This window comes from Athene cunicularia (assembly GCF_003259725.1).
Source record: "Athene cunicularia isolate RWA chromosome 19 unlocalized genomic scaffold, athCun1 chr19_part1, whole genome shotgun sequence".
NCBI classification, from domain to species: domain Eukaryota; kingdom Metazoa; phylum Chordata; class Aves; order Strigiformes; family Strigidae; genus Athene; species Athene cunicularia.
Window position 1 is genome coordinate 3,102,484 of NW_020799124.1, and position 11,644 is coordinate 3,114,127.

At 47.8% G+C, this 11,644-nt stretch overlaps 1 protein-coding gene across 1 annotated transcript in view; it reads left to right on the forward strand.

Annotated features, from left to right (window-relative positions):
• The first annotated feature begins 1,882 nt into the window (after positions 1 to 1,882).
• Positions 1,883 to 11,644, forward strand: part of TBX4 (T-box 4) — a 20,573-nt gene continuing 10,811 nt past the window's right edge. Inside the window, exons 1-4 of the mRNA XM_026861814.1 lie at positions 1,883 to 1,930; positions 2,552 to 2,607; positions 3,117 to 3,236; positions 5,042 to 5,189. Of these exons, the coding sequence (XP_026717615.1) occupies positions 1,883 to 1,930; positions 2,552 to 2,607; positions 3,117 to 3,236; positions 5,042 to 5,189 (372 nt within the window). The remainder of the gene's footprint in view (positions 1,931 to 2,551; positions 2,608 to 3,116; positions 3,237 to 5,041; positions 5,190 to 11,644) is intronic.

Genomic DNA, 11,644 nt, shown 5'->3' on the forward strand with positions numbered 1-11,644 from the left:
GCACCGGAGGCCTTGCTGAGAATCAGATGCCGCCTGCTCGGACACACTCCCCGGGAAGCCCCAAATTCCCAATTTTTGTAACCGGTTTCCGCGCAGCCAAGCTCTCACCCAGTTGGGAGTCTTGCGTGGCAGCGGGCAGGCGGGTGGGTAAGCTGTGGATGTGCTCGGGTCTTGCTTCAGACCTCCCACCAAAGCCCGGCTGAGCTTTCCCAGAGCTTGGCAAGACATTGGCAAGTTTTTATTGCAGCACTGGGTTATTCTTCTGCCATTGCTGGTCCCTGAGCAATAGATGATGAAGCAAGCTATTGTCAGGGAAAGCTGGCCGAAGAGAAGCATCCTCTGCGGAGACGCCCATCCGCCCCAGAGCTCCTGCCTGCAGAGATTTGGCAGAGGGGCTGGTTATGCAAAGCTACTACTGAGCATGGAGCCCATGGCTGTGAGTAGCTCCATTGACCTGTAGTAAATTTGGGGAAGCAGGCAGGTTTTTGGCCCTTTCCCAGGGCTGACGGGGAGCTGTATAGACCCACTGTTGGTACGGTCTCGCTCCCGGGCAGGGTTGGTGCAGCCCAGTGCCTCCACCGTGGTTTTCTTTCCTCTCTTTCAAATGGGACATTTAATAAGGGCCAGGACATGATATTAGGTGCTCTCTCTTGCTTTTTTTTTTTTTTTAATTGAAACTCTATGACTGCATTTTCTTGGACCCAGCTCTTCAGCTTGTCATGCCTTCCCACCAGAAATGCACAACCCATGTTTGTATCGTATTGCAAAGAGATATTTACTAAATGAGCCTCTGCCAAGGGGTTGAGAAATATGTTTTCATTAAGAAAATTAAACTGACAAGTCCCTGGACAGCACATTAGTCGCATATTTTTTTTTTTAAGGCCAAAATGCAGCAGCTAATAATAATGATGAAATGTCCGTGCACAGCCAAATTGCTAAAATCTACCCCATGTTTTCCTGGAAAAGAATGCGGAGAGTTGGCAAACTTGGTTGTAGCTGGGTCTGTCGACTGCCGAGCACAATGCTACCACTGCAAGATAGCGAGCGGTTTGCAAGTTAAGCAACACCTTCAATCAGATGTGAGTCCCCATTTGTTATCCTTAAAGAATTTCTGCTGTATATATTATAGTAGTACTTTGGCTCTTTGTATTTATTTTAGAGGGCTATACTAAAGAACATTATAAACGCAGGCATGTCCATGCTATATGAACTCCATATGCTGAAGCTTAATTTTAAATGCCATTAAAAAAGCACTTAACATTTACAATATATCAGTCCAGCTACTTTAGCAGCTTGGATGTACTACAGTAAATGAAATGATTGAGGAAAAAAAAGAAATTCAGAAGCTAGATGTTATAAAAATCCCCCATGCAGGATGTTTGCCTGGTACGATGCAGTAACTGTCGAATCATCTGGTTTTGAATCAATTTCTCGTCTTTTTTTTTTTGTTTCATTTTTAAATGTAATTTTAAAAAAAAAAAAAAAAAAAAGAATCTTGGCATTTGGATTGGATTCCTTACGCAATTTTTTTCAACGTGTGAATTGGGCTGTGTATTCGCAAATTGAAATGTCCTACTGTATTTATCCAGGTGCTTACCTGTAGGAGGACAAGGTTAAGAGGAGTGCAGAGTTTATGAATGAAAATCAAATACGGACATTGGTAAACCACCCCTTTTTAGTCCTGGCTAATTACATGGTAAACATCTGGAATTTATGCAGGGCGGTTAAAAGAGTCAATTGAAATGATTTCGAACAGGGCCCATTTTGTTGCCTTCTCCCCAAGCACTGACAAAATGGTGCCGCAGACCTGGGCCAGCTCGGCTGGGCACGGGGGCAACGCGCAGGGGGAGAAGGGAAATAGGTGGGGGGCAAAGTGGCCTTGATGTCCGATGGAGAAACGGCATCGGGATTTGGGCCCTTGTTAATTCGGGTAATTAAAATGACTCCAGCAATTCTCATCCTCCTCCTTACGCCGGTGGAAAGGAGAATTTTCTGTTCTGGCTAGTTGCTTGAAGGCTGTGGTGAGCCGGTTTGCTCAACTGACTTGTTTTTTTTACTGGATGAGGAGGAGGTTGGGAAGATGGAGCCAAGAAAATAGTTACTCTGAGGATGTGAAGTGCCTGATCCTGCAATTCCTGGCTGCCGATGCAGTCTCGAGGGCTTGGGAAGCCTATGGCAGGGCCTGTACCCATCAGGGCCATCTCCTTTGGCTCGCAAGGCGTGATGATATATACTGGTTTCACGGCCATAGCTTTCTAAAAAAAAATATTCTTTAATATAGCAAAGATTCTTTAGATATGTAAGATCTATGTAAATGTTCCTTGATGATGCGCTGTTTTTTGTGACGGTCCCCCTTTGGTGTTGGTTGCTAAATGTCCACCGAAGTCAACGGTAGATCAGTGGGACGGGCACATTTTTGGCACAGAGCTCTGCCGTGCTCCTGGCTCCAACAAGGTTTAACAGACTGCTGTGAATTTGGGAACTCTGGGAAGCCGGAGGAGCGGTGGCTGTCTGCACCACTGCAGTGTTTAACCCTTAATCTCCCCCCCAGGCTTTACCGGTCCTCCGTTTTCAGTCTGTTGAAGGGATCATGGGTTCAGCTACTGCGTAGGAGTAGTGCTGGGACTCGGCGTCGTGGACACTGGGGACGTGTGAATGAGAAAGCTGAATGTGCTTCGTTTCTGTTGACATGGAGTCAGATCTCATGGCTCTTCATGCACTTTTGCGACAACAAGAAATCTGCATTTTTGAGGCTGCCGTAAGCCATGTGGAGCCTCCCGGGGTGATGAGGGCTCCTTGTCTGAGCCTCCCATAAGGAGGGATATGTTGACCCCCCATATCTCTCTCTACACCCACCTTTTCCTGGCACTGGCCCATAACCCCACTCTGTATACCCTCACCCGTACTTGTGCCCCATTTTGCACTAGCCCTGTGCAGCCCACGCTCTGGAAAGAGTCCGTTTAATTCAGGTGATGTATAAGCAGCGATAATGTTTTGTAGTTCATTTGTGTTAGTGTGAATTCCTCACGTGGTGGATCTGCCTTTTGGGGTGCTGCTCCAAGTTCGCATCAGTTCCAGGTCTCTCACTAATGTGTTAACCCTTTGCTTTTCCTAAGGAGGATGTTTCCTAGTTACAAGGTTAAAGTGACCGGAATGAACCCCAAGACCAAGTACATCCTGTTGATTGACATTGTCCCGGCTGATGACCACCGGTATAAATTCTGTGACAACAAATGGTAAGAGAACATTTCCGTTTGCCGCCTTTTCCCTCAGAAAATTGCAATTGGACTGGCTGTTCGCTGTGCAGACTCAGAAACCAGCACAAATACCTTCCCACAGGAGAGATGCCAACATCCCAGAGCTCTCTTTTGTGGAGCAGCGATAGATACAAGAGCCAACGGCTGGAAGTGAAAACCAGACAAATATAAAATAAAATACTCGTAACAGGCTGTGCGATTAACTGCTGGAACAAACTGCTAATGGAGGTGGTGTGTTGTTCATTTCCAAAGCCCTCAAGACTGGATGTCTTTTCAAAGAGATGCTTTAGGCCAAGCATAGGTTATCTGGCCATGCGCAGGTGTAAGAGAATAAAGCCACAGCCTGCACGATGCCAGACTAGGTGATCTAATGGTCCGTTTTGGCCTTAAAAATTAGGTATCTACATGAGGCGAGAGAAGTTTAAAATTCCTTTTTTCTATAGTAATATTTTGCTTTTAGTCTATAAAGCAAAACGTGAGGTGATTTACTCAAAGCCACGCTGATCTGGCAAAGGAAGGGAGCAGCAGTTCCCCCTATCTCAGTACAAAGCCAGATCTAGTTTAAAGGGTTTTGTGTTTTTTTTTTCTTTCAATTAATTCTTCCTCTGGAGTTTCTTTCTCTTCTGTTATTATTCCCTTCCCCTTGCCTTTGATAGTAAAGTTACTTACCCGAGAGGCAGCTGTGATTTTTGCTTTCTGACAAAGGAATTTTTACCCCAAATACTCCCAGCAGCCTCCCTCACCGCGACTATTCTGTGCTTTTCCCAAACCCTTCCACCAAGCGCTGCCTGGTGAAAAGATGAGCAATGGAAAACTTCATAGTCATCTTAATGGGAACGAGCCTGGTGACATCCTATAAAACCGTAACAATTTACTTGCACATTGAGGCTGCTCTAGTTTCAAAAAAAATCCCTTTTCCGCTCGCTTTTGTCTTGGAGTGCCGCTGGGCAAGAGGAGTGGACTGAGGGGCTCCGTGGCGTGGTGGCCACTTTGTGTTTTAACCATTAAGCCCTTGAAGATGGATAGTTGTTAACTCTGTTTAATTTAGCTTTTGCCAGCCCTAGAGCTGTTTCCCCTTTTCACTTTATTGCTGCTGGAAAGTCTCTGTTGGTTTTGGTAATATTGCTTTTATTGGTGTTTTATAAGAGGAGAACAATGCACAGTAATGGAGGACTTGCCATTAAGTGATGTCTTATGGCTGGGTCTTGTGTCCGTGAGAGCTGGTGGTGGTGGTGGTGTGGGGGCCAGGGGAGCTGGCAGAAGGGTACGAGGGGCAGCACCATGTGCCAGGACGCAGCTCCAGAGCGGGGAGCAGCCCCTGCCCAGCGGAACTGCCGCCTGGCCGCGGGCTGCGGCAGCCCTGTGTGGCGGTGGAGGATGCGGACTGACACCAGAACCGGTCCTGCTCCCGGGTACCTTCTGCCGGGGAAGTGTGTGAGACCATCTCCCCTCGCAGAATGGCCTTTGAAGGCTTCATCCTCTCCAAGCCCCCCGGTGCGAGTTCCTCCTTGACCAATGCCAACGCAATTGCCATGTCGTGACACTGCCCCGAGGAAATGCCGCAGGGGAGCAGAGTCAGTGTCACTGCCAGCCCGTGGTGCTGCAGCGAGCAGCCCTGGAACCCCGCGAGCAGCAGGAGCCTCTCTGAGCCCCCGTGCCCCAGCGCGTCCCCCCAGGGCTGACGGGTGGGTTGCTGGGTTGAGTCCAAGGACAAAATGCTCTTCTACATCCAGGCTGGTGACCGCTGCCGAGGTGATGCAATTCTGTAACCGCTGTGTTTGCAGGATGGTGGCTGGAAAGGCAGAGCCGGCCATGCCGGGGCGGCTGTACGTGCACCCCGACTCACCGGCCACGGGAGCGCACTGGATGCGGCAGCTGGTGTCCTTTCAGAAGCTAAAACTCACCAACAACCACCTGGATCCCTTCGGACATGTAAGAGAGACGTTCGGCAAGGGTTTTGGTCAGAGGTGGGCCCGCGATGCTGAATTTGTGTCTGGACTGGGGCGCTGGTTGGGATGTCACAGTAAATTTAATAACAAGGATGCTGGTTGGGATGTCTCAGTCGATTTAATAACGAGAAGCCACATTTATTTTGTGCTGCCAGTGCAGTTGGGTGAGGGAGTGTTTAATGCTCAGGGAGGGGGGTTGCCGTTGCTGCCTGTGTGCTTCCCCTGCTCTTGGAAACACAGCCTCTGACTTGCTCGGTCGTTGCCTGCCGGATGCCACCGACCTTTTCTTTTCTGCCCAGGAACTTTCCAGGCAGCGCTGTGGGATTTTCAGCCCGGCTGTTGCTGCGCGCGGTACATACAGCTTGCAGAAACAGGTTGCATAAACTTATTATTTTCCAAGCTGGCTTTGGCAGCTGTATAAAAGATGAAGTATTTTATTTGGAAAATCTTAATTCATGTGTATTGCAAATGCGAAAGTGGGAAGCACACATTTATCTACCACAGCGCATTTAATAACTTAGCACAAGGGCCCTTCCAGCCTGCCAGGCAAATGAGTGCTTAGATAATGCATATAAAAATACGGACCTGTCTGGTTTGCAGTGTCTGAGCTGAAAGTCACGTAAAAATAAACAAACCCTGCTGGCTGGAGGAAGGGAAGATAGAGTTTAAAATCCTTTTAAGTTTAGTGCCATCAGTCCTCCTAGTAACACAGGTAAGAGAATCTACTTTGTACCATCAAATGTGGTTTTTAACCTGCCCCTCTCAAACAGCAGCAGTCTGGGGGGTGAGGGGGGGCTGTGGAAAGGTCCTGAAGGAGGGTGCAGAGGAAGAAGGGGTGCAGCCGTTTTGCTCAAAATGACCACGCATCAAGCCTCTGAAGAGCAGGTTTTTCACGTGGAGCCAATTGTCCCGATGCCATCTAGAAGCCGTGCAGAAAGTGCAGTTCTGACACAGCTAACTCAGGCGGAGCTTTAGGGTGACCCCCCCTCTCACTCCAGAGGCAGGGTGACCCCACTAGCTTAAAACACCGTTGGGAAAAAAAAAAAAAAAAAATGATATTTTTGCTTCGTTCGGTATTTTCTGCAAATTTGAAACTTCAAAAAGCAAAGAGGCCGATCCCGCGCATCGCTGCCACGGTGCCGCGGCAGAGCCGAGCTCTGGCAGCGTGACACGGGGATAACCCAGCCCCGCGCAAAGCTGCGCCGGGAACTGACCCTCTTCCCCAACCTACTGACCCCAGTGAAACATGTGTGAACTTCAAAGGCTAATCAGGACCATTTAATGCTGACGTTATTAATCACAGGCTGTCTTGCTCCTTCGCTCTTTTTTTAAGGGGCAAAGCACCACAGAAATGAAATTAAAAGATCTGTGTTAAGGGTTGCACAGTAACAGTTACATAAAGCCCACAAATGTCGACGTTTCGGTGCCGGCAGCTGCACTGACCTGCTTGCTTTGCACGTGGCTTTTTTTTTTTTTTTTTTTTTTTTTTTTTTTTTTTTTTTTATTCCTGTGTTTTTCTCTTGGTTAACTGTGTAGCTTAATATATGGCTGTTTACGTTGTAAAATGTAAACCATAAAACATACAGGATGTTCGACGTGGCCGTAAAACAAACAGGATGTGCAGTGTTGGTTTTGCAACTTTAAAAGTTTGCTTTTCCTGACTTTTGTCATTTTTTTTAACTGCGATTTTAACACCGCATTTTAACAGGGAAGATTCCCCCGCCGCCCCCTTTTAATAACCAGCCTGTTTGTCCTCCCACAAAGCTTCCCTAGTGGCACAGAGGGGACCTTGGTTGGCGTTTTGGTGTGACAGCTGCAGCACGACGCAGTGACCGTGCTCCAAACCAGCCCCCTCATGCCATGCGCGTCCTGCCTCCAGCCCAGCCCAGCTTGCTCCATCTTGTACCGCTGGGAAAAGCCTGGAATAACCTGGTTTAAGTTCCCAAGGTCTCTGTGTGGCTCAGGCACTGACAACCTGCTTGGCTAAACGGGATTTTAGCTCCTTCTCAGACTGTTCCTTGTTAGGCTTCTATATTCACCATCTGCTTTAGAGAGGGGGCACCCCACTTTTTGCTGTGTGCGCAGAGGAGGGCTGGCATCTGTACCAGGCGAGCGTGAATCTTCCCACCAGCTCCTGCTGAGAACTGTCCTGCTGCTGCAGGGGTGAGCGATGTCCCCGGGCCAGGCAGAGCCGGCGAGGGTGCCAGGAAGGGTCCCTGCTCCCCCGGGCTGGCACCTGCAGCGCCCCGGCACCGGGCAGCAGCCCTGCCCGACAGCCAGCAACCCGCAGCGCAGGCAGCCCTCCCGCTCGGGGGACGTGATAACGTCCGTAAAGATACTTCACGCACCTCGAGGGGTGGTGAGGGTGAGCAGCAAGGGCTGGAGCACCCAGCAAGGGGTGAGCAGTGTCCCGGAACACAGGGGCTGCTGCAGGGAAGCGGAGGCTGTTCGTTAGGGCAGACTTTAATTCGGTTTGACACGGTACGTGGTGGAGAGGGAGGACACGAGGGCGCCTTTCAGGCACCGGTGAGAGGCCGAGCCGTGAAGCCCCCAGTGAGGGCTGCGGGTCGGTGGCTCCCGAGCTGGCCCAGACGTGCTGGCAGGAGCAGGAGCCCAGCTTTGCCGGGACCTTCCTCCTGAGCCCCTTCTGAGCGGGGTCTTCGGTATCCAGAGCAGTCAGCGACGGGCCGGATGGCGGCTCCGAGGGAAGCCCGTCTCACCAGATGCAGTGGATCTGGAAGAAAATCGGATTTTACTCTCAGGGCCCCTCTCCCCCTGATTTTAGGCAGGCTGTGAACACCCAGAGCCCCGCAAGGCCAGCGCTCGTAGGCGCGGAGTAACGCCGCGAAACGGCCGAGGGGCAAGCGTATCGCATCAGGCGTTTCTGCTCTTGTTGCTGTTATTGTTCATGACTCCACTGAAATTAAACCTCTGCCAGAGGAATCAGCCTTTCTCATGGGCTCCTGCAGCCAGGCCGGCTTGGAAAGGGCGATAGCATCACATCAGTATTTCTGGCAGGCTTCAGCTGGGACCAGATCTATTGGAAATGATTTCTTTTTTTTTTTTTTTTTTTTTTTTTTTTTTTTTTTACAGAATATATAAAGCTATTCCTATGGAAGAAAAAAAATAGACAAGTAATAAATAAAGACTAGAAGTGGAGATCGTGACAAACAAAAGTAGATATTTAATTTAATCCCCACCTCCCCAACGCAGTATCGCTGAGCTGGGTTATGTTGCATACTCTGTACCCACCTTGCTCCTTGGCTGCTGACGGTGCCTTTTAATTGCCATAATGGACTTTATCTACTTTTAAAGTGTGAGGGTATTTTAGTTTCTGAGCTGTAACTGGCTGAGGTCGGTTAAAGCTGCAGGATGTTATAGATGGCCGGCCACTTGTGATAGCATTTTAAGTGATATTCCTGGCTTTCTCGACCCAAATCTGCTATTTACTGGCTTTAATGCTGAATGGCTTTACTCTTTAATGTTGATGAGTTTGTTATTTCTCTCCAGTTTTATTATTTGCACACTTGGTTTTATTTGATCATCACTGAAAGACTTAATTTTTCCCCTAGTCTTGGAGTTTCCCTCTCATTTTTCAATTAATTCCATTTTAGCATTTTTCTGCCTTTGCTCGTCAGGCACACTCAGGCACTTTAATTAGGTTAATGTCCTAGTAACCTTACGAAACCCTAAATTTTATTTAGATTTTTTTTTTTTTTTAATTTGTTTGCTTTATGACTTGTGGCCAAGCAGTTTCCTCGCTGGGGGCTGGTGTGAGGTTTCCGTGCCTCCCCAGGGCCCTGCTGCGGTGCTGGGGCTCGCCTGCCCCTGAGGGATGGGGCCGTGGCACCTCCCGGGCAAAGTCCTGCTGGGTGGGAAGAGATGTGGCCTCACCACACCCGGCTTGTCCTCACGCTGGAGTATCTCTGTAGTATCTCTGTAGCAACAGAGCAGTTCCACATCTTTATCGTCAGCTACAGATTTCTTACATTTACATATATATATATAAAATTTCTTTTATATCTATGTGATTTCTTATACATATATATGGAATATATATAAAATATATTTTTCTTATATTTATATTTAAATAAGAAATATCTAAGTATTTAATATATATATATATATACATCTCTCCCATTACTAAACTAACTTTTATTCTCAGCCCATTTAAAACTTTGACCCTTTTGACCAGCCCTAAATTTGAAGTCAGGTTTTTTTGAGCATCACTAAGTCTTCTGCTGAAAGAAGAATTTTCATATTAATGAAAAGGTTTTTTTCTTTTTTTTTGTTGTTTTTACCCATCTATTTTAGGAAACGTCTTACAGCCTATCTGAGAAATAGTGATGCCCAAATAAATTACAAAGTCTGATGTGAAGTTTTAAATTGTCTGCTTTGTTCCCGCAAAAACGAAGGAGCGGAGCTCTGTGCTGCTGGGGTTGGCATCTGTTTTGCAGGGTTGAATAGATCACAAGTGTGCAAATTAAATAGCTGGGTAAGAAATGACCAGTGGAGTTCTTGGCTGAAAAGAAGATTTACATCTCTTGTGTTAAATCTTTTTGTTGTTACATTACTGGTTTATATGAGTCAAGGGCAGTGGATTTTAGTAAAGTTTAACTAGAATCAGATCCTGAAATTGTCTTCCAGTCTTGGGCGGGGAGCTGGCTTGGAGAAGGGCAAGCAAAGAGGTCACAGCTTGCCAAAGACCTTTTGTGTCCATGGGTGACACGAGGCCCCGCGGCAGTGTGGGGTGGTGCAGGGATGTTTTGGCTCTCACACCCGTGGATGTCCCAGGATCACACGCGCGGGGCCCGCCCTGTCCTGTCCTCTCAGAAACAAACGCTCACAAGGTAGCGTGGAGGTGGACTTCTCCTCCACACCAAAGCTCTATCACAAGGCCAGGAAACACCACGACATATGTCAGCTGACATTAGATGAAAAAGGACTGAAAAAAAAAAAAAAATTCCCAGCTTTGGCCCTCTCGTAAGGAACAATTTGTCTGAGCTCATGTTGAATCTTTTCCCAGGATTTTCCAGCCTTTCTTTTTTTCCCCATTGTGCGGATTGCCAGGACAAACGTGTGGGTTTGGGAGGCTCCTCCTCCGGCAGCCCGGTGGGGAGCGGGGCTGAGCCCTTCCCACCCTGGCTCTGGGCAGGGCAAGGTGAGTTGTTTCCTGGAGGTGACTGAAGATAGATTAGATGAGCTTTAGGTCATTTTAGAGCTAGCGTTTCAGCCGCTTTTGAGCTTTGCTGAATACAGAGGTTGCCTGACCAGGTTTGGTTGAACTCGATGATCTTACGGGTCTTTTCCAACCTACATGATTTTAAGTGCTTGCTTTGGGGAGGTGCTCCCGAGGTGGATGCAGCGAGGGCAGCGGCACCGCACTCCCATCGTCCGTCCCATGGAGACATCCCGTTCACCCCGGGCGGTGCTGCCGGGGGCAACTCTGTACTGACTTGTGGAGTATCTGAACTGTTTACTCAGAAAGAAAAGTTGGGTTTGGGATGGCTTATGCCATCAAATGCTCTAAATATTAATCAAGGTGAACTGGAAGAGCCTCATTGATTACCACGCTCTTTTTTTTTTCCGTGTGGGAGACTGAATTGTCAGGTTTTTGTTCTGGTCCTTTTGCGCCTCAGTTCAGTGTCCTGATGTGGGACAAGGGCCAGCCTCAGCTCAAAGGCTTTTTCACTTTGAAAGAATAGAAGGAAGGAAGAAAGAAGCAGAAAAAATATTAAAATGAGAGATTTTATATTAGTTATGTGATCCCCTGGGAGCAACCATAAAATTATATGGCTTTTTCGTAGCCATTTACTATTCAATATAAAGAGGGTAGTTGCCATAACAACCACTGCATCATATGACATTTGATACCTTGGCGAAACAGGGAGCGCTCTTAAATCAACTCCCCAAATTTCATATGAAAGTAAATACATTTTACTGGTGATTTCAAGGCAAGTTTGCATTGCAACAAGCAATGCCGCACCGTTACCCCGCTAAGCTTCTGGCCTCTGGGCCCAATCCTGCAAACTGGCAGATGTATTCAAGCCCTGAAGCCGACATTACTCAGCAGTGTGTGAGATTAGATGCTAAAGGAGTATGTTTTCCTAAGTAAAATTAAATGGAAGGAGCAAATGACACCATTTTTTTTTTGACATTTGTTGCTGACCGGGGAATGCCAAAAAAATAAAGAAGTTGAGCCGTATTACAGCTTAAGTTCCAGCTGCCAACTCTGTGATCAGCACAAAAGGAGGGAGACGGGGTGGGTGTCAGAAAAAAAAAATGTTTGTGTAAGCTCACATTTGACTTCGGAGTTCGTCTCTCTCACAATCTGGTCCGCATGTGGACGTTGAGGGGGTAGAAGTGACATCACCCTCGAGATCCGCTTTGGCTCCTCTCTGGCCAGCGCTAACGGAGCGACGCCGTGGCGCGGGGGGT